The 25056-nt window shown below is 35.3% G+C and overlaps 2 protein-coding genes across 4 annotated transcripts in view; both read left to right on the forward strand.

The window, feature by feature from the left end:
* The window catches only part of LOC129954049 (guanylate cyclase soluble subunit beta-1), a 326886-nt gene that overhangs the window by 22116 nt on the left and 279714 nt on the right, over positions 1-25056 (forward strand). The window contains exon 2 of the mRNA XM_056067692.1: positions 10778-10851. Coding sequence (XP_055923667.1) covers positions 10778-10851 — 74 coding nt within the window. The remainder of the gene's footprint in view (positions 1-10777; positions 10852-25056) is intronic.
* On the forward strand, positions 22513-24217 carry LOC129954048 (uncharacterized). 3 transcript variants are annotated; one of them, XM_056067688.1, is made up of 2 exons: positions 22513-22629; positions 22703-23076. In XM_056067688.1, the coding sequence occupies exons 1-2, from the start codon at positions 22620-22622 to the stop codon at positions 22984-22986; spliced, it is 294 nt and encodes a 97-aa protein (XP_055923663.1). In that variant the 5' UTR covers positions 22513-22619; the 3' UTR covers positions 22987-23076. The 3 variants fall into 3 exon arrangements, with proteins under 3 accessions (XP_055923663.1, XP_055923666.1, XP_055923665.1); XM_056067691.1 differs by lacking the exon at positions 22703-23076 and adding an exon at positions 23844-24217 and having other exon boundaries at positions 22605-22629; XM_056067690.1 differs by lacking the exons at positions 22513-22629; positions 22703-23076 and adding exons at positions 23615-23769; positions 23844-24217.

Genomic DNA, 25056 nt, shown 5'->3' on the forward strand with positions numbered 1-25056 from the left:
AATTAAAATTGCAAATTGACACGCCAAGAACACAAAAACACACGCTCTGGGTTCCTTGCTATTGGTTGGTTTGCGGTACACCCCGCCTCAGAAAGCCAAAACAAATTCCATCAATTAAACTTCAATTTAGATGCAAACTGAATATTGTAATATTTTTGTGTACCTACATTTGTTCGTCCTGATGATTCGAACGATGAGGGAACGTGCTAAAAGATTCTTATTACATTTTTATGCAAACAGCCAAAGAGAAATAAAAAAAAATCAACGATCCTGAAATCCTTTAAGCCACCCACTGAAAAAATTATAATTTATGTTTTCGACAAATTCGAACAAATGCGAGTTTCGACTCAAGTATACGAGTATTTACCTCGGATTGTGTATTTCTTTTGTGCAGCAGTGTGGTCTCAGAAAAAAAGGACGAAAAAAGGATATTTTACCATACCAACGCTTATTTCTTTTGCCATCAAGGCAGAACAAAAAATTAATACGATTTCAAGTAAAAGTTTTTTGTCAAAGAAAAAAAGAAAACAGAAAACTTTTTTCGAGAGGATATTATTTTCTAGCTCGAAGATGTTTTTCCTTTGGTTTTCGTTTCGTCATAATTCATAGAACCCAAAGTGTTTCTTTTTTCCTTTGTCGACACAAAAAAGTATGCAAACAAAAAAGTTTGACTTTTTTTTCCGATATGATGGTGCCCCACCCTCAATCGCATCGTCAAAAATGATGATAATAGTTGAATTTGAAATTTAAGGACTTCTGCAGCATTGACGGGATATTTCGTCATCATTTTTATGTTTTGAATATTTTTATTAGAATTGCTGCGGTATTATTTTGAAATTTTTGTAAAGTGTCATAAAATAAAAGTGTATCAAAATTTTATTGCATTTTCGACTCTTATTTGATATGTTTCCGTAGGTTGATGGCGACTATTTGTGCGGTTCTAGTGATGGGGTTAAAATATACACATCATCCATTCACGTTTGAAAATATGTAAGGATAATTTATTAGACAAGCTAAACAACTATCATTTGAAGGAAAATCAAATTTTATTGGAAGGAATCAGACCATAAAGTCAAAGGAAGAAACCTCATACCTATAGAATGCCATTCTACTTGAAGCCGAATGAATTCACTGAACCATCAATTATGGGCGAAATAATTTATAAATCTTGTCAGAATTCGCTGGCATTATTGTTATTGCTATTTTATATGAATCGTAAATAATTTCTTCTTCTTCTTCTGTTATAATTTTCATTTTATTTTCTCAAGGTTATATCTTTTTCTATATTTTCCATGTGCACTTGAAATTCAAAAGGTTTCATCAAAGATAGAGATAATAAAATTCAATTTAATGTTTTGCTTTTTTGTGTAGAATTTATATTTGGATAGGTATATTTATGGACAATTATGATCTAGAAAGTAATTGAATACTTTGAATGATAATAAAGATGGTGGAATAATTTAGTTAGGCAGAAAACACACCCATACAGAAAAAAATATAAATATACATTTTTTAAATAAGAAATTGGCTACAAATCTAAAGAAAACATTAGATACAAGTGCTTGTTAGCTTTTGTAGATAAAATGATAGTTGTAACAATAAATCAGATGATTTAGTTGAGTTACTTTGCTTTCCACCAGGATACGATTCCTTTTTCATATTGTAATAAGTCAAGAGAGATGTTAAGGACTTCTTTTTACGATGAGTCAATCTCGCTAAAATTATTCATTTATCCAAACTATAATGTTTAAGCAACAATATAAATTAATTTACTATATAAAAGACATTGCTATAAGTTATGACTATGAGGTTATTAATTTTTATGAAGATGCTTTCAGTTGGGAAGTTTTAAGCTCAAAAATAAACGCAACACTTCAAATATATTCTTACTCAACGTATAATATCCTCGTCACAAATTAAAATGATTATGTTCGAAAAATTGCATTTTCAGCTATATTATCAAAAGTAGTATTTTTAACGCTGGGAATAAATTTGACTGATTTGATATTATTTCTTATTTTGTTTATATTTTATTAACGATCTTGATAAGAAATTGTGTCTTATGTTTCTATGCAGAAGGCTCCTGGACAAATTCAAGTAATATATCGCTGAATTTACTACTAGACACTTACTTTCCTGGTATTTTTCTAAACCGAAACTTGCAACAATCATTTTCGTTGAAGTTCAAATACAACATATCCACAAGGTTTGATCACAAGGGACAAGCTCCAATGGGCTTTCAACTGCTTCAACCCATTTAAATCTGCAGGAACAGATGGAATATTACCAGCCGAGTTACAAAAGACTTCTAAAATAATTGCACCAATCCTTGAGGCAATTTTTTACCAGCTGTCTTTACCTGGTTCATGTTCCCTAAGCATGAAGAAAAGTGAAAGTTGTTTTTATACCCAAATCCTAAAGATCTACGACCTATAAGTCTATCATCATTCCTTCTTAAGACCTTGGAAAGATTGATTGATATCCATTTAAGGGCACGTATCGATACAAGACTCCTATCTTCGTCTCAACATGGCTACTGTAAAGGTTAATCGGTGGAAACAGCGTTACACACCTTAGTACGCACCATCGATTATTTCCTCCATCATAAAGAGTTCACTATGGTTGCTTTCCTTGACATTGAAGGTGCCTTTAACAACGTGGACACATCTGCACTAATATTTCTAAACGTATAGAGTTAGCTTCGGGAGTTAATAAATTTAATGCTGACTAATAGAATAATTAACTCAAAACTGGGCAACTGTTCTAGTAGACGATTCGTTAGAAGAGGGACACCGCAAGGTGGTGTTCTATCCCCTCTCCTCTGAAACCTAGTGGTGGATGAAATCCTAACTAGTCTAGATGCATAGGGTTTCAGGGTGATCGCCTATGTGGACGTTGCTATAGCAGTTTCGGAAAGCATCTTAACGCCTTACAAAAATATTTAAAAAAATGCCTTTGATAGACTAATACTCTGGATCCAAAAAAGCTACTGTAGCTCTATTTTCTTGCGAAATAACTATTGGTAATAAATGGGGCTTAAAACCCACAATCACGCATTGGTTATACCCAATACCCAACGGTAATTAGACCTATTTAATTGTACGGTGTGGTAGTATGGAGGACTGCTTAAGAGAAAGCTATAAACCACTACAAATTAAATAAAGTCCAATGTTCAACTTGAATATGTATAAGTGGATCGCTTTACACGACCCCATCTGCAGGACTGGGTACCCTACTCTACCTCACACCTCTTGATATATTTAGAAAACAAGCTCTGCTATTCAAAGCTTCGTCGCAGTGGATTAAGGTATTTAGAATCGATTCCAAAGCACACAGACTACACCATCCCTAAACTGCAATTCGACAGAAACTTCCAGATTTCTATACCTTCCAGATATTTCTAGAACGAAGATTTAAAGCGATCAAGGTGCTTGCTATCTCTAAGCAGATCCAAAATGATCTCGATAATAGGTGTCATAACCGGACTCTGTCTTATAGGTCTTATAGGAAAGCACGCCATGTGGCTAGACGTATTCCAAAATGACTTTTGCAGAAGCTGTATGTGCAAGGTAGAGGAGGAAACAGTTCTTCGCCTTCTCGCATGTATAGTGTACATGCACTGCGATAGGTCAAAAACGCAGGAATTACCTTGGAGAATTTGAGGCTTTTTTGACCACTTTTTGACACATATTGGGCGGTATCTTAACTATAGGTTGAAGAATGTTGGTTTTTAAATGCTCAAGAGTTAAAAGTTTTCGGCATAAATAAAGTTAATTTCGCCACAACAAGAAATTACGCGGCCAGGAATTGTCTCTTGCAATGAAGCCATATTCGCTCGAGTTGCGTGGCATGTGGCACCGTCTTGTTGAAACCACATATTCTTCAAGTAGTATTCTTCAATAGCAGGTAAGAAAAGGTCGTTTTTTATATAACCACAACGCTCTGAAATGACGGTGACAGGCGTTCCATCGTGGTTTTCAAAGAAGTAAGGTCCATTCACACCTCCGGACCAAAAAATGCACCAAACACTGACTTTTTGTGTATGTAATGGCCTCTCTTCAATTACTTGAGGATTCTTAGAACCGCAAATACTACAATTCTGTTTGTTACATACCCAATGATTGAGAAATGTGCTTCGTTCGTGAAGAAAATTTGGTTTGAAAAATAGCCGTCCGCCGCCTGTTGTTCAAGCACCCATTCGCCATCTCAACGACCTGACGATGTGAACGGTCAGCTGGCTTCAGTTGTTGTGTAAGCTGGACTTTATATAGATTTGGTGTAGATCCAACCGCAAAATACTCCATAATGTGCCGTAAGACAATTCTAGTTCCAGAGAACTACGAGAAATCGCCATTTTGCTGTCTTCGGCAACATTTTTATTTAGAGCATCGATATTTTCAGTGGTACGAGCGAAACGAAGATGCACGCACAACCCTTAAAATATCTGTAATCAATCCAGTCCAAGCTTGAATAGTTGGACGATTGTGTAAGTCATGAACTTCTTATAAAGCATGATGTGCGGCTGTTGCAGAATCACCATTTTTGTAGTAGGTTTTAACAATTTGTATGTGTTCTGCGATTGTTTGTTAAGCGATCCATTTATGTAAATGTCAGACTTTCAACTGTAAACAAAAAAATGTTTCAAGAACTGAGTTTGACATATGACAGAATTCCAGCTCTATTCTTCTGAAACCGTTAAATGGATAACCCTCTGCCTTTGCATTAAAATCTGTGTATCACTATTAACACCGACACGCACATAAATTTGTATGAAAAACATGGATTAGATTCTTAGGACCTTGAAACGTCGAAAAATGTTAAAATTGTCAACTTGACAAATTAAGACCGATAACAATAACTTCAAATTCAACAGAAAGTTAATAAACATCACTTAAGGACACGTGGTATGATTTTAAAAATACCCATAAATAAAATAGTCCTTGAAAATGGTCAAGATGGTAAGGATAAAGTTTATCTGAGGTAAATAAAGACAGCCAAGCCATTTGTTCTTTTTTGTATTGTCTAAAAATAAAGACCCAGTTGAATTGATTGCAATAAATTGGTTGCATCCTGTTCCTGACACTTTCAAGTCTCCTTTAGTGCAAATATTTACGTTTTTGTTAGATTGTTTTTTTCTTGTTTGTATTTAAGATAGATAGATACCACTTTCCTACTTGAAATGTATCTTTCAATCTCAATACAAAGTTATCTAAGCTAAGAACGAAATAAATAAACATCGGGATGGCGCAGAAGTTTCGATACAATCTTAAAAATATCTGAAAAGTATTTTAGACCACTGATGCTTTGATAGAAACTTAAATTAAAACCAATTATGGATTTCTTCAGCCCACATTCATAATGAAGTACTTCATTATAAATATACCAACTTTTGTTAATTTAATGAATTTACTATTTAGTGATTGGATGAAACCAAACAAAAATTGGAAGAATTCAGCTTAAATTTGGCTTAAACGTAAGTTGAAGAATACCTGTATGCTTTTGGCGTATGTATCCCAAAAGACATTTGTTTTTTATTTTTTAACTAGTGTTTTGGACCACCCTATTCGATTGATAATTATTTCAAGTGATGAAGGTGAGGTGTACCTTATTCGAAAAAGCATTAGCTAAAATAATTTCTACTTGATAAAGACAAAACCTTTCAATAAACAAGATTCATAGATTCCTTGCCTAAGCCGAATGAACGATATAATGTTTTTAAAGTACTTGTACATATCTCTTATGTGCAACTTACTAATTTAATGAGGTAAGGAAGAAACATTTAATTGAGGACTGGACTCTGTGTTTATTTAAAGAGATAAAGAGTAATCCTTTAAGCTCATTGAAGTTGGAACATAAGTATGTATAAATGAGCACTCTTCACTTCACTCCTCGCCAGGTTAATGATTTAAAATTGTGATTAAACTAGAAACCATTTGTTCAACTTTAAAATAATTTCTTAAGGACTTATATGTTAACCAGTGATAAAATGTATTGAACATCTTGAACAGTTAATTTAAGAATTTCATGTAATTTTAACTTTATTTCAATATTTGACTAAAAATTCGTTTTGAAGTACGTTGTTCAACGATTGAACATGATAATTGTAGCATTCTACAAGTATTTGAAGTATGTCTCCACTTATATTTTTCACAAGCAATTACATATGTAAGTTCTGGACTTATATTATTAAGTTTTATTTCAAACAACCTTGCTAGAAATTTCTCAACACTTCAAAACTTTATTTAAAATTTGAAATTAAATTACGTCTTGTTAGATAAAGATAAATGCGGAATTGTGGGGTATATAGTTTGAAACAATCGAAAACATTTGCTTTATAAAGTATAGTCCAAATTCCAAACTTATGTAGAAAGCTTTATTAATGCGCCCTAAAATCATAATACATTATTTAAACACATATCGGAATACAGTCTATTTATTCATAAAAAATATTAAAATTCATATTTCTGTTCTCCAATGTCACACTGCAAAGTTCAAAAATTTAACTTCTAGAACTATTTCATTTAGTGTTCCGAAATTTGTACAATGTTTAAAGAAGTCTTGAATCTAAAATATGTTTAAGTAATTACATTTTATGAGCTAATTTCGTATCCGAACTGAGATTTTAGTTATCTGCTTAATTAATTTAATTTTTTAAACTGTATATTTATGAAAAAAAATAAATTGGGTATAGTGCGAAATTCCTTTGAGAACTAGGGCCTAGTGACTTACCACCTTCAACCATTCCTGTGTGCGAGTCCTCTTGTCAGGGATGGAGGGGCGCTACTGTTTTAAGTCAAATCCGAACGGCAAATTTGAGAAACCACTTTTCATGACAAGAATTTGTCAATTCCTCGCAAGAGGCAGCACCCGTGAAAAATACTTTAGATGGCATAGGCAACCCAACCCAACTGTATTTTTATAGTTGTACTTATTTCAAAAACTTGGTGTTACAGTTTTGTCGTAGAATTTTTGGAAAATTTTGAAAAATATTGGAAATATTTAAAGTGCATATTATAAAAACAAAGTAGCTGCTTTTTTAAAAAATATGTTTGTTTTTAATGTCGAATGAAACAAAATTTAAGAATCATTGGCATTTCACTAAAAAACAACATTATGGGTTAATGTTGATCCATTGTTTAAAACTTTTTAAAATACCCAGAGGAAGATATTGTAATCATTATGATATCTTAAGTACCATAGAATCTACATCAAGGATTTGTAGAGATACGTCATCGTATCGGCCTGCGCATCATCGTTTCGCTCGTACCACTGAAATATGTGCGCAAGCCCCCACAGAAGAGAAAGACTACAACACCAAAGATATGTTCTTCGATCTCCTACACAAAACATATGAGCAGTGTCCTAGCTACGATATTAAAATACTCCTGGGCGATTTTAATGCCAAGCTAGGAAGGGAAGACATCTTTGGTGGAATAATCGGGAAGAACAGCCTGCACGACAACACTTCCGACAATGGATTCAGGCTCATAGATTTTGCTGCGGGGCGAAACGTCATGGTAGCCAGTACGCGTTTTCCACACCTCAACATCCACAAAGGAACTTGGACTTCTCCAGATCAATCTACCGTCAACCAGATTGACCATATTGCGATCGACGCCAGACACGCTTCCAGCATTATGGATGTACGAACTTTCCGAGGAGCTAACATCGACTCGGACCACTACCTCGTTGTAGCCAGGGTAGCACTTCGGATTTCCAGACCCAAGGCAAAACAGGGAGGTGCTGGGAGAAGATACAACGTCGAACGGCTACAATCGCCAGAGATCGCCAAATCCTTTTCCGACCGAGTGACAAGTAACCTCTCTCGAAGTTCTCTGCCGCCAACACAATGTATCGAAAACCAGTGGCAACATTGCCAAGATGCAATCAGAGAAGCCGCCTCTGATGTGCTGGGTTTCAAACAGCCACCAACAAGGAACCCCTGGTTTGATGAGGAATGTCGGCAGGCAAATGCAGCCAAACAACAGGCACGCAAAGCGGCGCTGCATAAAAGGACGAGAGCTGCTCGTGAGCTCTATGAGCAGAAGAGGCGAGAGGAACGCCGACTTTTCAGAAGGAAAAAGAGAGGTCATGGGAAGCGTGCCGTCGAAGATGTTGAGAAGTATAAAAGCAGGAATGAGGTTCGAAAGGTGAAACGAAATTCACAGGTACATAAACCTAGAACCGAAGGCTGCAAAGACGAAAGTGGAAACATCATAGTGGAACCGCAGTCAATGCTGAGGATATGGAAGTACCACTTCTGCAGACTGTATAACGGCGACGAAGAACTGAATTCCGCTGTCAGGCCGGATGATCCATTCAACATAGACGACGAAAGCCGTCCTCCCAACTTAGACGAAGTAAAGATCTAACAAACTGAAGTCTAACAAAGCCGCTGCTTGAGCGGATGGCTTGAATGCCAAGCTCTTTAAAGCAGCTGGAGATAAGTTGGTTAGGAGCATGCACCAACTTATCTGTAAGATATGGTCGGAAGAAAGCATGCCCGATGAATGGAACCTCAGTACTGTTTGCCCGATCCTGAAAAAGGAGACCCTCTAAACCGCACCAACTATAGAGGAATAAGTCTACTTAACATCGCCTATAAAATCTTCTCTGCCGTAATATGTGAACGTCTAAAACCCATCGTCAACAACCTGATAGGTCCTTATCAGTGTGGTTTTAGACCAGGAAAGTCCACAGTTGATCAAATATTCACATTACGGCAGATCCTGAAAAAACCCAAGAACACCAAATCGACACCCACCCTCTTTTCATCGATTTCAAGGCCGCATATGACAGCATCTACAGGACGAGGTGTACAGAGCCATGTCTAATTTTGGCATCCCTGCCAAACTCGTCCGTTTGTTCAGGATGACCATGGAGAATTCACGCTGCTCCATAAAGGTTGGAAACGACTTAACAGAACTATGATGCGCTGTCATGTGATTTTTTTAACATCGTACTTGAAAGAATAGTGCAGAGCTCACACGTCAACTCTAGAGGCACTATCTTTCAAAAGTCTATCCAATTACTGGCATATGCTGATGACATTGACATAATCGGAAGAACACAGCGTGATGTCAATGGGGCTTATGTAAGTATTCAGGCAGAGGCGGCAAAAATGGGTTTAGCGGTTAAAGAGGGCAAAACAAAATACATGCTATCGTCTAGAAAGGACATACAACACTGACGTTTTGGTCAAAACGTCACAATCGACAGACGTAACTTTGAGGTAGTCAAGGACTTAGTCTTCCTAGACTCCGCTGTAAACGCAGAAAACAACACCAGCGCTGAGATCAAACGCAGAATAACTCTTGCTAACCGCTGTTTCTTTGGACTAAGAAAGCAAGTGGTAAAGTCCTCTCTCGAGGGACCAAAGTGTTGCTTTATAAGACCCTTATCATCCCCGTCCTGCTATACGGTGCAGAAGCATGGACTATGACAAAAGCGGATGAAAGCACCTTGGGTCGCTTCGAGATAAAAGTTCTTCGTGTGATCTACGGTCCCGTACGCGTAGGACGTGCTGTACGGGCTGTACAGCGACGTAGACTTAGCCAGAAGGGTAAAAGTCCAACGACTAAGATGGCTGGGTCACGTGGAGCGTATGGAAACCAATGCTCCGGCCTTGAAAGTCTTCGAATCCTCACCCACAGGACAGAGCAGTAGAGGAACACTGCGGATCAGGTGGCGCGCACAAGTGGAAGGTGACCTCACCCAACTTGGAGCGCGAAACTGGAGTCATCTAGCTAGGGACCGGGCTAGATGGAGAAGTTTGTTGGGTGAGGCCCTAGTTCACACAGGACTGTAGCGCCACATTAAGTAAGTAAGTATTGGCAGTAACTTATGCTGCAAAATAGGTCTCAATGATATATTAAATATATAAGCAAGTAGCATTAAAACCTGTCACAACAATCAAATCGAAGCTTGTAAATTACGAACTTGCGGTTCTTTCTTTTTCAACATTAGCTTTGCTTAGTAACAAGTCACAGCGGTGTACCCGAAAAAAAGAAAGCTAATGAGCTAACGTGGATTGGTACAACGCTGAACCATAGACACCTCAATCTGTGAATTAAAGTACACGGAAGACACTATAACAAATAAATGAAAGATTGAAGGATATTGAAACCTGTGCCTGGCCAGGAAGTTATAGTCGCTCGATGATGCCTGGACAAAAAATCTTTATGACTGCTTGTAAGCATAATAATAGGTCACAACCTGCTGGGTGAACATCATATAAAGAAAATGCACCTTGACTCCGATGACATGTGAAGAGGATGCAGTGATGAGAAAGAACAAGAAAACACAATCCAGATTTATTCAACATACGAAACAAATTCTTTAAAATCTTGGAGAAATGTATTTTAAGAAGCTTATTATGCTTCAGAAAGAAACATAGGTTTAGTCATTTATTAAGGTTCAGTACTTTAGAATATCACAAAAATCTGCCAGTCTTTCAACCCAACTTATTCTCTACATTAAACAAATAAAACATAATACTCGCGTCTTACAAAATGCTAATCAATTTACCCTTGAGTCCAATTTCTATTTTACAGTAAAGTAGAGATATTGACTTTTTAGCCGTACTTCACGAATGTGAAATGTTTGCTTATCATTAAAAACAACTCATTCTCATTCATATCAAAACGAAACTTCTTATTCCAAAACACAAATTTTAACTAATTCCCCTAATGTTCTAAGTCTCACATTTCCTTCCAACAAAAGAAAACAATAATTTTAACTGTAAATTGTAATTGTTTATCGTTTGTTTTTCTTCTAGTATGGATTTGTAAATTACGCTCTGGAATTGTTGGTCCTAAAGCACTTTGGCGAATCAATATGGGAACAAATAAAGTAAGTTTCTTCTAACATCAAAATATCATTACTTTTTTGTTCTATTTTTTCAAAAGTATCAATTTTAGCCAAAACCAAAACGTGATGAAAAGGCATCATTCTATAAATAAGGCGCCTCAATTGTATTTTACTTACTCAAACTCCACCTGGTACAGTTTCCAAACTTCTTTTATTTTTTTATTTGATAAACTTGATGGCTTTGAATTTGCTTTGCAATAAATTACTTTAACGGAATATATATATATAAGTATATATCAAACAGTCCCTATCTTCTTTTAACTTATAAACGTATTTGGGAATGGGAACAATAGATAAATCTATATGTTTACTTGGAGCTAAAGTGGGGTTTTTTGGGGAGTAGTAAATTATCTTGTGTCTGAAAGGTTCTGGTTCTGTTTGATGTTTTGATTTGGGGAAGAAAAGTGCTTTCGCTTTCCTTCTTTTATTGTTGTTGTTTGTTTGGTTGCTTATATAGAACGTCTTAGACAGTCGAAAAACGATGCGTCAAACGACGACGCCATAATGGCGACTTGTCAAAGTCAAGTGGACCGAAAAAAAAATACAAAAATATTTTATTCAATAAATTAAGAATTGATAGTCGTTAAATCTTAAATGTATTTTTGTTGTTCTTATTTTTCGGCCTTGATGTTGATTGACATTTGATAACACTCATTATTGACATTTTGTTTATATTTATTTTTTTTGCGTCAAGACACGAAAACATATTAAACTTTAAGTTTTCATCAAAAATCAAAGAGTCTTTTTCTTGGAATTTCATAAGATTTAATTTAAGGGCCATTCATTTCGTGATTTTAATTAAATAACGCTGGCATTTGACATCTGTCAAACTCGGCTGTCATTTGAAATGTCATCATATTAGTTATAAATGGTGTTTTTTATTTAATGGAGGTATATAATTTTGAAATGGAATCAAACAAAGATGAGTTTTGTTTAAATGGACATGAAAAATGATTTATTCAAAAAATAATCTTCCGAGATTATAATTCAAATATAATTTTTAGGTTATGTCCGCTATGGCTATGGCTATAGACAAAATTTTCGATGACTTTTTCCAACATTTGTGTCCGTATATCTGTAAAATCATGAAGAATGTTGTCCTCCAAACTGTCACATATCCCAACAGAATATAATGAAGCGGTCTTTAATAGCAAGATCTTGGAGGCTGATTCATGGGACTTTATCGTGCAAATAAGCTATTATCAATAATTTCCTTTAATAAATCAATTGTGGCATGATATGTGAAACGTGGTCCGTTTTATTGAAACCACGGCTTCCGCACATCATAGTTGTTCAGTTGATGAACTAAAAAGTCAGTAGGTTTAAATATTGACATATAACTTCAACAAAAAGTAAGTTTTATCGCTTTATAAAATTCCCTTATGAAAATTGTGATCGACAACTACCTTGCTAAGTGATCCTGTGCTTCAATTCTTAAAATGTCACACCAAAATAAAAATAAATTACCTGACAGCTGACGAAATGATCACCAGTTGAAATAGTATTAAAAAAATAAAGTTTTATCATCACCATCATTGCCTTCAGAACCGGGATTTGGTCCGCCCTCATAAAACAAGTCCCTCCATTTATCCCAATCGCTATAATGACAAGGCTTGCTGGTCTATGCTATCTCCTTAGAGTAAGTATGGTCTGCCAGAATGTCACCTATAAAATGTACTATAACGGACCTTACAAGCTTGATCCTCTTCGCTCATATGAGCTGGATGTCCAGTCCATCGGAGTCTATCGAGCTTAATTATTGTTACAATATCAGCTTACAGCGTCTACGGACTCGTCCTTCCTTATATAAGGGGCCAACCATTCTCCGCAAGACCATTCTCTCGAACGTTCTTTTAAGGTCGGAGTGTCTTTTTCTAAGCATCCGGGTCTCAGATACTGGCAAACCATCGTTGGTTTCTTGATTCTTTGAAATATTGAATAAGGCACTGTTGGGTTTTAGAAACTGCTCGTGTTTTTTGTACCGGTAGCTTATATTGACACAAGGTATTTGAAACTTCAAACCACTAATAGATTTACCAATAGGTTTTCCTTCACTAATGTGCAGCCACAGCTATTATAACTTGGCTTGTTGTATTGGTCTTGATCAACCTATACCTAGATATCTCAATTTGTTTTGGATGCCAAATTTTCTCATGGTTTTGTAAAGTTCTAAACTGGCTATGCTATCGTAGCCGTTCATAAGCAGATGGTTAGTTGAAATATTAAATTCTTGACATTTTTTCCTAATTGTAACAATTTGACCAGTTGTTGATTTTCCTGGGATAAACCCGAATTAATATTTCCCGATGATAGTTTTAGCGTATGAGGCTATCCGATCTTGTAGGATAGACGAGAGTATCTTATAGCCGGTACTCAACAACACGATACCTCTACAGTTGTTGCACGTTGTGACGTCTCCTTTCTTGTTTATAATATTTCACCAGTCTTGTCATTTCTTCAAGTTCCCATACGTGCAATATAATTTAGTGAATTGGCGGAAGCCATGTTGAAACAGCTCACCTGATATGTCATCGGCTCCTGGGGTTTTGTTTTGTTTGAGCTTCTTCACAGCCTTCTTGACCTCTTCTAAGGTATATAAACACGTGGTCAATCTGGTTTCGAGTAATTCCATCAGGTAAACCCAGGTGGCTTCATATAGACATCTTCAGGCGGGAACCTGGTACTCGCAACGACCATTCTTAAACTCGAAGTCCGTTGTCATTAGTGTTCTCATACAAACTATGGGCGCCTGTATATAAATTCTTAGAATGACCTTAAGAGTATAACTTGCACAGGCATTAAGTACCATTTTGACATGTTTCTAGTAATTTTTTTTCTATTCGTCAGGGCATTCCACCGTAGGTCCGTGAATGTTTGCACGCGAAATGTGCATAGCCTTTCGTTTTTAGCGTTTAAGCCGATAATTGTAGACTTCACTTATTCGCTGACTAGGAAGCCGAGCAAATGGTGTTTTGTATGACAGCTGTTGTATGCGTCATATTCTTTCTTCTGTAAAACGCCCTTCCTTGTCCTTCGTATTTCTTGTATCGCAGTTATATGAGCCTTGAACATTGAAATGGTATCGGTTAGCTGCTCGAGCTCTATAGAATTATCTTACGTTCTATGAGATAAATTGTTGTACCCTTTTTGTTTATACAGATGGCTCAAAAACCAAAGAAGGGGTTGGTGGAGGTGTGTACTCTGAACGACTGAAATTAAGTCTCTCATTCCGCCTTCCCAATCATTGTAGCTTGTTCCAGGCGGAACTTTTGGCGATTAACGAAGTCTTGTATTGGCTCAAAGAAAACGTGATATCAACATCTGATATCCTTATTTTCTCCGACAGCCAGGCCGCTTTCAAATCTCTGGACTCTGTCTCTACAAACACTATAACAGTCCATAACTGTCGATCATCTCTAATGGAGATGGCGCAACAGTTTAATATGCACCTTTGCTGGGTGCCGGGCCATAGATACATTCCAGGTAACTGTCTCTATGGCCCGCTTATAAGGCAGATGAACTCGCCAGGAACGGTACAGTACAGCCCATCCTACCACGTTTGGCAAGTACTGGCATACCAATCGCTACTTGTAAACTGTTGCTAATGCAAGACGCTGCGAGGAGGGCAGGCACCAGGTGGAACAACATCTCCACGTGTCAAGCCACAAAAAACATCTGGCCAACACTGGATATAAAACGTTCAAGGTGCTTGCTCTCTCTAAGCAGACCGCATATAAAGTCGATAATAGGTGTTATAACCGGACACTCTCTAATAGGAAAACACGCCACGAGACTAGGCGTATTCTCAAATGACTTTTGCAGAAGCTGTATGGACGAGGAAGAGGAAGAGGAAGAAACGGTTCTTCATCTTCTCTATATAGTGTACATGCCCTGCTCTAGCTCGAAAACGCAAGAATTACCTAGGAGAATTCTTCTTTAACAATCTAAACGATCTAAATCATATCGGTATAATCAGCCTCTCACATTTCGTAAGGGACTCAAGCTGGTTCCATTGAGCTTAGGAGGAAGCCTCTAGATTCATGTGGTATCACAATGGCCCATTAAACCAGCCTAAGTGTGTCCGTTTCCATCTTGGACAGCCAATATAACCTAACCTTACCTAACCCTTTTTGTTGCTGTGATTAGCGTTGTGAAGTCGGTCCATTTCTGACAAATTATCAGCCTATCGCCAACCTAAAGTAATAGCTAAACTATAGAAGCCAAACCTTTTGGGGTTTGTCCTAGCAGCATCCGCCGCGAAGAGGCTTTATCCACATTTTCATCAGTCTTAAATAGTTGCGGGACGTGCATATTTTCGTAAGCTACATGTTATTCGTCTTATTCGGCTGATGGCTGACCGCCAACTTAAAGTTCTATACCTCTCAAAAATACCCTTTAGGATTGCAATCTACGATGCTAAATCGGTTAACAAGCGAAAAACGGTTCATATCATAGCCACTTTTCGACCATCAGGCGATGATTCATAAATTTATATTAAAATTGTATCGCTGTTTGTTGTTTTAAGACCTTACGATCTTAACCGAGAATCATTTATAAAAATAAACAAATACCAAATGCGATAGTGATTAAATGAAACACTTTTTAAATTATTTACTCTTAACTTAAAAAACTACAATTTAGTAAATATTTTCATAAGAAAAGCTTGTCAAACACAACTTTCCCTATAAGATGGTGTTGGTTTTTCTGTTAACAGCTGAGACTCATTTTCAAAAGAAAATTCTTGAAGTATTTTCTTTGAATGTCCTCTTTAAGGACTCGTTAATGCAAACAAAAAATTCTTGATGTTGACAGGCAAACATTTGTATTCTTCTTCCAACTCTAACCACTAACTTCTCATATTTAATTCTGTTTTGAAAATATTTTTTCTTCTGAAATATGATTTCGAACATTATGTCACATTATGCCATACGCACAGCACAGCTACAGAAACAGAATCGGAACGTATATCATTACGAATAATTCTCTATTATAATCCCCTCAAATCACAATGTTAAATCCCTTAATTAACCTCAGCTCAACTTGCCACAATAATATTTTATATGTAGATAGATATAATAATGAGAAATATGGAATAACACCGAAATCTGTTAAGCCTGACAAAAAATCGACCACTAAAATGCTTCAGACTAATTAAATATTAAACAATGACATGTGGGTTGGTCATTGGTTAGGACAGGGGACAGGACAGTGGGTGAGTATAGAGTAGTTTTGGGGGATTATAATTGTTTTGAAAATGTTTTTGATATTATTTTATCTAAAAACAAAACACAAATAATATTGGATTCAATTGTATAAAATAATGCGTTAGTGGTATTCTATATGAATGTAATAATGATTATACTTAGGAAAAGAGCTTTTTTTTCGTCCTTGTTTTGGCCTAATTAATTGACAATTTCGGTTTGGTTTTTAATCAAGCACGACTAATGAATTCGTAAATAACAGCTGGCCATTAAATATTCAGGAAAGAGAACTGAAATACATATCAATTTTGAATACAATCTCGGTTTGTTGAATTCTTCTTGATTGTTATTATCGTAATTGACATATAATTTATTTATTTACTAAGAAACAAAACTAGTTTGTAAAATAGGTACATTTTAAGCGCTAAAAATGAGTAACATAAACTAAACGATGAGTTATAAGTCAGATGGTTCTGATCTCTACGAGCAATTGCGCAAACTAGTTTTTTAACTATCCGAAGATTCGGCTGTTTTATTACGAAATCTTGGTTGATGGCCTGGCGATTTATGACGTTATCGCAACTCTTAGATCAATATAGATCCATTGTGATACCCCGAAGTATTGAATGTGATTGGAATATGCACTATAGCCACATACGAAATGCTTATTCGTCTTTTCGAAGCGTATGGACAATTTGCTCCTACTTTTATATTCATGTACAGGATTTTTCAACAGAGACGATACAAAAGTAGAGCAACATACACAGCAAACGACGCCATATTTCTTGCCGCTCTTTTGAAATATCTCTTCAATAAAGTTTGCCATTTTATGATGGAAAGATATACGACCCAACAACTAGTCGAAATTATTAAAATTTGCTACCGAAATTCGGAGTCAACGTTAAGAGCGCTACGTCCAATCTATAGTCGTCATAATCGGTCCTAGCAGATCAATAATTGAGCGTCTTGTGGAAAAATTTCAATCCACAGGCACAGTACAAAATGTTACCGTGCCAGTGAAACAAAGAAGTGCCCGTAGTGTCGAGAATATTGCTGCCGCTGGGGCTTGAGTTGCAGAAAGCCCAAAAGTGTTTCTCACACGTCGTTCTCAAGCATTGGGCAGCTCTGTGACATCGTTTTCAAACCACACAAGGTGGTTTATGGCCCGTCGGCGGCGCGCGGCTTCATTGCAGCGTGATGATCAAGACCGGCACGATACTGTCAATAAGGATCGCTACCGTTTAGTGATAACCAAATATTTTTGGCCCCAATTGGATGAAATGGACTCGGAGGTTATATGGTTAAAACAGGGCACCACAAGCTACACAGCGAATATCACAATCAATTTATTGGAAACCAAGTTCGGAGAATACTAGTAGTTTGGTCTTCAACCTATAAGAAATGTGTATCCATTTTTTAGACAACAATGTGAACGTAATTCTTTACTTCAACATCTGCCCATAAAATGTAACCACCCTTTAAAATATAAAGGGGTGATTTTGATTTTCAATAAAACAGAAATTGTTTAGGAAATTATTGTTATTCCTTTTTATTATGATAATATTGCTTTGGTTCAATTATGTAAGACACAATATATCGGCCAAATAATCACTGTGACTTCGGCTGCACATCTCCATCCGAAGGTCCAAATTTGACGATGATTGAGGTTTTATGCCGTTAATGTGCCAATATTTTTCATCCTCTACCTCTTAAACTGTTGCTGGCTTATAAACGTTCACCTTTATTTATTTTTTTTTTCAAATAACTCCAAAGAAAGAAGTCGAATGTTGATAAATCAAATAATCCTGACTGCAAATTGATATCGCCAACAAGCGAGATATCATTTTGGAAAAATACGGCTTAATGATGCCACCCCATAAAACGCACCCAACAGTCACTTTTGTGGGTGCATTGGTTTGACAATCACTCTTGGATTATCATTCGCCCAAATGCGGAAATTCTACTTATTGAAGAATCCACTGAGGTCAAAATGATCTTTTATACAAATTGATCATCCACTGTTGACAATTTTTACCACCATTGACGATGCTTCAAACAGTCAAGAAGCTTTAGATGTAAACGTGTAAATGAAACTCTTTATGCATAATGTTCATCAACGACGAGCGTTGATGGATTTCAGCCACTCTATCGCGAATAGCAGTTCTACAGTATGAGCTGTACGAGCACGCACTGGTGTTTACACATCTCTTACAGACCCGGTTGGCTTAAATTTTTGAGATTTTTCTGATTGTACGTCCAATTGTTTATCTGTTCATGGTTCCAGTTCACCTTAAAATTTAACCATCCTTTAGAAACATTACTCCTATTCTACCATTTCTATCGATTGTCCAGAAATATTGACGTGGATTGAATAGGAAGTTTAAAGGCTGGTTCTTGGCGAATGGATCTCAAGCTATAAAACTGTATTACATGTTAGAGGTGTTATTTTAGAATCCACTGATTTTCTCCTACTCCATTGGAAAAAGCTACGTGAAGTAAGTTACTTTATAAACATAGAAATACTATCGGTAAAAGTATACAGCCTTACCCCATGTTAGGTTTCAAAGTCCTCTAGAAACATTTCTTTAAACAAAACGTCACATTTGTATGTATCATATGTAGCTCTAGTATTTTTAGCAATAACTGCTTGAGGCAAGCCAGATGAATTAGTTAACAAAATTCAATGCTCTCTTTGATAATACCTAAGGTATTGATGTGATCCACAAAGGATCTAGATTAAGTGCGGAATTCTGCTGCTTCTAGCTGGCTGGTTACCTGTTCCAGTAATACTATTAAAAGAACGGTGTGGTATCTTTTTCAATGTTCGATTATCGCAAGTTAATCCTAAAGATCTAAGACCCATAAGTCTATCATCATTCCTTCTTAAAACCTTGGAAAGATTGATTGATATCCATTTAAGGGCAAGAATTAATACAAGACTTCTGTCCTCGTCTTAACATGCCTACTGTATAAAGGTAAGTCCGTGAAAACAGCGTTACACACCTTAGTACGCACCATCGAAAATGCCATCCATCATGAAGAGTTCACTATGGTTGCTTTCCTTAACATCGAAGGTGCCTTTAACAACGTGGACATATCTGCACTTACATCTCTTAGTGTAGAGAGTTCGTTTCGGGAGTTAATTATTAATGCTTACTATCAGAATAATTAACTCAAAATTGTGCAACTCTTCTGGGAGACGATTCATTAATAGAGGGACACCGCAAGGTGGTGTTCTATCCCCTCTCCTATGGAACCTAGTGGTGAATGAAATCCTAACTATTCTGGAAGCGGAGGGTTTCAGAGTGATAGCCTATGCAGACGACGTTGCTATAGCAGTGTCAGGAAAGCATCTTAACTCTTACAAAATGCCTAAGACAAACTAATACTTTTGCTTAATCTCTATACATGGCTGGCTCGAAAACGCAAGAATTACCTAGGAGAATTCTTCTTTAACGATCTAAACGATCTAAATCATATCAGCATAATCAGCCTCTCACGTTTCGTAAGAAACTCAAACTGGTTCAATTGAGCTTAGGAGGAAGCCCCAAGATTCATGTGGTACCACAATGGGCCATTAAACTGGACTAAGTGTGTCCGTTTCCATCTTGGAAAGCCATTTCAACCTAACCAACCTAACCTAGTTAAGAGAAGTCTCTGTTTCAAATACTGCAATAATAAATTGATTGAGGATATGTCTTAAAGTCCAACCTCTTTGTTGTCTTTCAGGGCTGCGATGGCGGAAATAATTTCTTCTTTAGTGGGGGTAGACTGCACGGTCATGGTTTCTGAATTTTAGCAACAATTTTTGTGAAATTATTATTTGAAAAGGCAATGGTGACTTCTTTTTTGATGATTATTTTTGCTTTGAATTACATTTTTGTAGTTAAACTTAAGGTAATTGAAATTTGCAATTAAATTTAATTAGATGTTTAAATTCTTCAATTACAATTTAAAGTAATTGAAAAAATGGAGATGGAGATTTCATCAAAAGCAATTGCAAATAAATTAGTTCTTTATCATTTTTTAACAACTTTGGTACGAATTAGTATAAAGGACTTTCTGTGCGATAAGGCAAATATACTTTATGTTGTGAGTTATCCACTCCGAAGTCTTAAGCTCGTGACCTTCTTAATGGAACATCGACTTTATTGCCTTTTTCATATTTTCTGTCATTTCCCGACATTAATATATTTTATTTGTTTAGCTGATCTTTTTCTAAGAACTTTAGTAAACGCACCTGGGGAATACCCTTACCTTTCTTTTAGTTTCAATTAAAATAATAGTGTCTACCTTTTGAATAAAATTGTTCAATAAAACATTATACAGCTTTATTGATTTATTCGATAACGATTAACAACTCAGGACTAAAACTGATTTTGAAATTTAATCGCTTGTTGCTGACACTATTAGCAAAGCTATCAACTTAATTTCATTAATTATTTATGAAAAAATAAATAGAAGAATTCTTAGTACGAAATTAAAATAGATAAAAGTTCAAACAAATCTAATTTCCGATAAATGGGAGGAGTTGCCAGGCTATGATTTTTGTCTAAATATAAAATAGGTATGGTGGTTATATTATTTACAGGGATTGTTTCATTTGTAAAGGAAATGAATATAAGAAGGTGGAACTTGTCTACGTCATTTGTACATAAAGTCGTTCAAATTCTGTTATGAATTTCCGCAAATAGCTGGGGGGTCATTCCGTAAAACGATAATCGCTAGACGATATCGTTTCGACGATAGTCTCACTTCACGTAAGACGATAATCGTCAAAGTGATATCGTCAAAACGATAGCGTTTACACGATAGCTAAGTATGTATCGTCTGCTATTAATTTCTATTGACAACTAAGCAAATTGAAGCAAAAAAGTTTCGGTGTAGTTTAGTTTTGTTACAAAATGAAAACTCAAAAAAATACAATGAATTCGATTACGCATCTTTGTATAGGTAAAAACAATTAGTAATCTCTCTTAATTGTTGTTAAATAAATAAAACACTTGTAGTTTTGGAATTGCAAAAGAGGACTTTATAATAATATTATAAACAATAAATTTGCCAGACGGTTGTCGTTCTACATATATACATACATTCAATATTAAAATTTGTTGTAACTATTGAAACTTTGGGGGCGTAGGCAACGATTTTTGTATCGCTCTTGCACTAATCCAAATTAGTTTTGGAAACAAAAAATATTCTTGAAGCCAAGTTATGTTCCCTGTGGATAAAATTAAGTCTTCACTTCCTTCCTTGGACCAAATCGGGTTTATTACTGCAGCTAATTTACAAAAATATAAGACATTGAACAAACATTTTCATATTATTGTTTTATCTTCGGCGGCAACAAATGAAAACACAAAAAGTGACAATAACAACAAACATCACAAAATAATTAGTATGTTTATTAACAATACGTTTTTTGCAAATTTTCAAAATTTCCCATAAAGAAAAACCAAGTTTAATAACATTTTCAAGTTATTGAACAAGCATTATCTTTCGTTGAGTTCATTTTGACATTTGGAATATACTCAACGAACTTTTACTGAAAACGATTGAACGAGACGATAGTGATAAAGTTACGTGAACCAAATTATTGACGATATAGTTAATGATAATCGTTTTGACGATTATCGTTTCGAAAATTACGGAATGACTACCCTGATTTTATCATGACTTTTTTTTCAAATTCGGAACTTATTGGATGCTTAGAAATTTTTAGTTCATTTATGGTTATGAAGGTTTTTCATAAGTGCAGTCTTCTGAAACACCTTTAATATACAAAATGGGTAAGGCCTTTTCCATTCTTTCCTTTTTTAAGTAAATTTTTAAATAATCCAAAAGTTGAAGTTTTCTGTTTTTAACTAGAAGAAGATGCTTCATCAAATATTCCTTAAAACATACATTTTTGAAATTTTGTTGATCATGATTATGATGATTATAGTCATCATTGAAATTTGTAAAATTATGAAGAAGACATTTGAAGTGGGTCGAAGAATTACAAATGTCGAAATGCTTTTGCAGAAACGCCAGAACTTATAAGTAGGTCATTGAAGACTTTTTTAGTTATGCAAATAAGGTTCTAAAGAAAATTTGTCGCCAACCTTGACGATATTCAAATTTTTCTAAGTTCTTTTAGTGCGATACTAGTATTGAAGACTGAAATATTTGCTTAGTACTTTGGAGACTCTTAGGAATCTTATGTCTAATTCAAAATAAGGTTTCGTTAAAAATACGAACGAAGACAAATGTTTCAGTTAAAATATTTTCTAGGTGAAATTCATAATATGGTTAAATGTTTTTAGATTTTAAGAACTACATACATTTTTCTATCTATCTAACTTTAAACAAAAAAAACTACAATTTTTATTGCGACAAAAGTTGTGTTATTATTTTTGTGTCTTATCACACATAACCGAAATTGATTAGATTTTATTTTTAGTTTTGCGAACCAAATTGATAATATTTTGTTAGCCCTATTCGAAGCCAAAAGATATAAAACGTCAGTTGTTCTTTGGAATTTCTATCATAGAACCATTCTCCATCAAAATGAAGACAGGTACGAACATAATAAGCTTCTTTGATGCGAATTCTTCAAATTATCAATACTTTTTCGATCTATTTTCTTCTAGCTTTTGCTTTAGTTTTGGTTGTGGCTTTTGTAGCCCTATTCTCATCAGCAGCAGCTGTTTACAGTCATACTGATGGCAAACCAGAATGTACGGCCACAAATGTCAAAACTGGATCGTTCCGTAATAATTTTGATCCTACCAGGTATTGGGTTTGCGAGAAAGTTGGCGAATCAGCTGTGACAGTTGTTTGTCCACAAGAAACTGGATTTTTGGACTCGAAAAAGGCCTGCGTAGGTTGGGATCAGTGGGTTTGGGAAGAACCTTATGATCCACCAACTGCTTAAAAGTGTGTGTTTTGAAATTAAATTGGAATATAACTTTTACATCCCTATGATCTTTGCTTTGGAATTTGAATAAAATAACAAGAAAGTTTATTTTTTGTTTTTGAATATTGTGATACTTAAAATGAGTAAGAAAAGTTATTTGTGCAATTTAGAATATTAAAGAACATTGTGGTAAAAGTTTGATAATTCTTGGACAAAGTTCAAGGTACATGAAAAATATGATGATTATCAATTTCAAGAGGACCCTCAAGCGCCAGATATGGCCACTTTGTGGTAGGAAATCTTGAAATGCTGGTCATTTCAAAAATGCTCTTATCCGTGGAATTTAAAGAGCACCTTTTTGAAAATAGTTAAGTGTAAATAAGTTAAGGTGCTCGAAAACAATTCTGGCACACAGCACGCAAGACTTAAGGTAAACAATCGATAAGTGTTATTCTCAGAAATAATTCTAAACGGGTTGAAAATAGATAACAGTCATTTTTCTTTATTGACAATGTATACAAAAAGAGCCAGCACTTCACTTTGTTTAATTAGATTGATTTAACAAATAGAATAATCCCATAAGATATGTCTTCTATTCGATACAACACCACTTATAACCGAAATAGATATTCAATATCGCTTTCAAGTATGATTTAAGTTTACAAAAGTTTTCTGGAAACAAAAATTACCAACTGATTAGATTTTATTGCAAGTTTTGCGATCCAAGCCGATGATATAAATTGTCATTGATAATCAGAAACTTCCATCACAGAACCATAATTCTCCTTAAAATGAAGACAGGTTCGGATATTCGTAGCTTTTGCTACTAACTTTAGTCAAGGAAAATAATTAATAGTATTCGTTTTTTTCTCTAGCTTTTGCTTTAGTTTTGGTTGCGGCTTTTGTAGCCTTATTCTCATCGGCAGCAGCTCTCTACAGTAATACTAATGGAGAACCAAAGTGTACTGCCAGCAATGTCCAAATTGGAATATTCCGAAATAATTTTGATCCTACAAGATATTGGCTTTGCGACTCAGTTGGTGCAGCCGCTAAGGAAGTTGGGTGTCCAAATGAATCTGGATTTTTGGATTCACAGAAAAAATGTGTTAGTTGGACTGATTGGGTTTGGGAGCAACCCAATGATCCACCAACTGCTTAAAAAGTGATAATTTGTGGTAGTAACTTGAATACAACCACTTGTGATTGTGATTACAGAATTTGAGTAAAATATAAAATAGTGACGATACAATTTTGTTTAATTTTGTGATAATTTGTAAATTTTTAAAATTTTAGTGCGACAGGTTAAAAATTTTCAGTCAAAACCATTTGTGCTAGTTAACAGTCTAACAGTTTGTTCGAAAATTGAAAACGTTTTTGGATACAATGTGTTGATTTGTTCTTGGTCGAACATGTCCGAAGAATAAGTTGATAAATCGTCTTCAAACCAATTTCTTTTTAGTGAAAAAGTGATTGGCCCTTAAATACCTCCCGAAATTAGATTTTAATTTAAGAATTATTAACTCGTTTAATTATTTTGGCAGTTATCATCTTTGAAGCTCCCATTTTTCTAGAGACGAATTTATATAGTGTTCAATTATTAAAAACAATCAATCCGATATCGCAACGTTGTTGGGATTCTGGAAAGTCTTGTTGATATTTTGGTAAATTTTTACAACATTAAATTTGCAAATTTTTATTGTTTAAACATTTTAGTCTTAACAAAAATATTAACTATATATTTCACTGTCTTTAATATCACAAAATTTGGTTAATCGCTGAATTCGTCTAATATGTACGACGTTGTTCAGGAAATAGCTACTCCATTGGTCATCATCTCGACTAAAGCTATAAGATTACTAGTATCAAATGAGGATTAAACGTATCCCCCTTGGGGGAGAGAATCAAGTGGTTTCAAGGTTTCTAATAAATTAACGCTCGTAATGAAAATTTCGAGCATGGATAGTTTTGAGCTTAGATACATCGCTATTATCGATAAAAAGGTGATAAGTCTAGAATTGAAATTTCCAGATCTTAATCAGGATTTTTTTTGCTGAACAAAATTGAATCTATGATTAGTTTCCCAAGCCG

Source organism: Eupeodes corollae, chromosome 1 (assembly GCF_945859685.1).
Source record: "Eupeodes corollae chromosome 1, idEupCoro1.1, whole genome shotgun sequence".
In the NCBI taxonomy this organism is placed as follows: domain Eukaryota; kingdom Metazoa; phylum Arthropoda; class Insecta; order Diptera; family Syrphidae; genus Eupeodes; species Eupeodes corollae.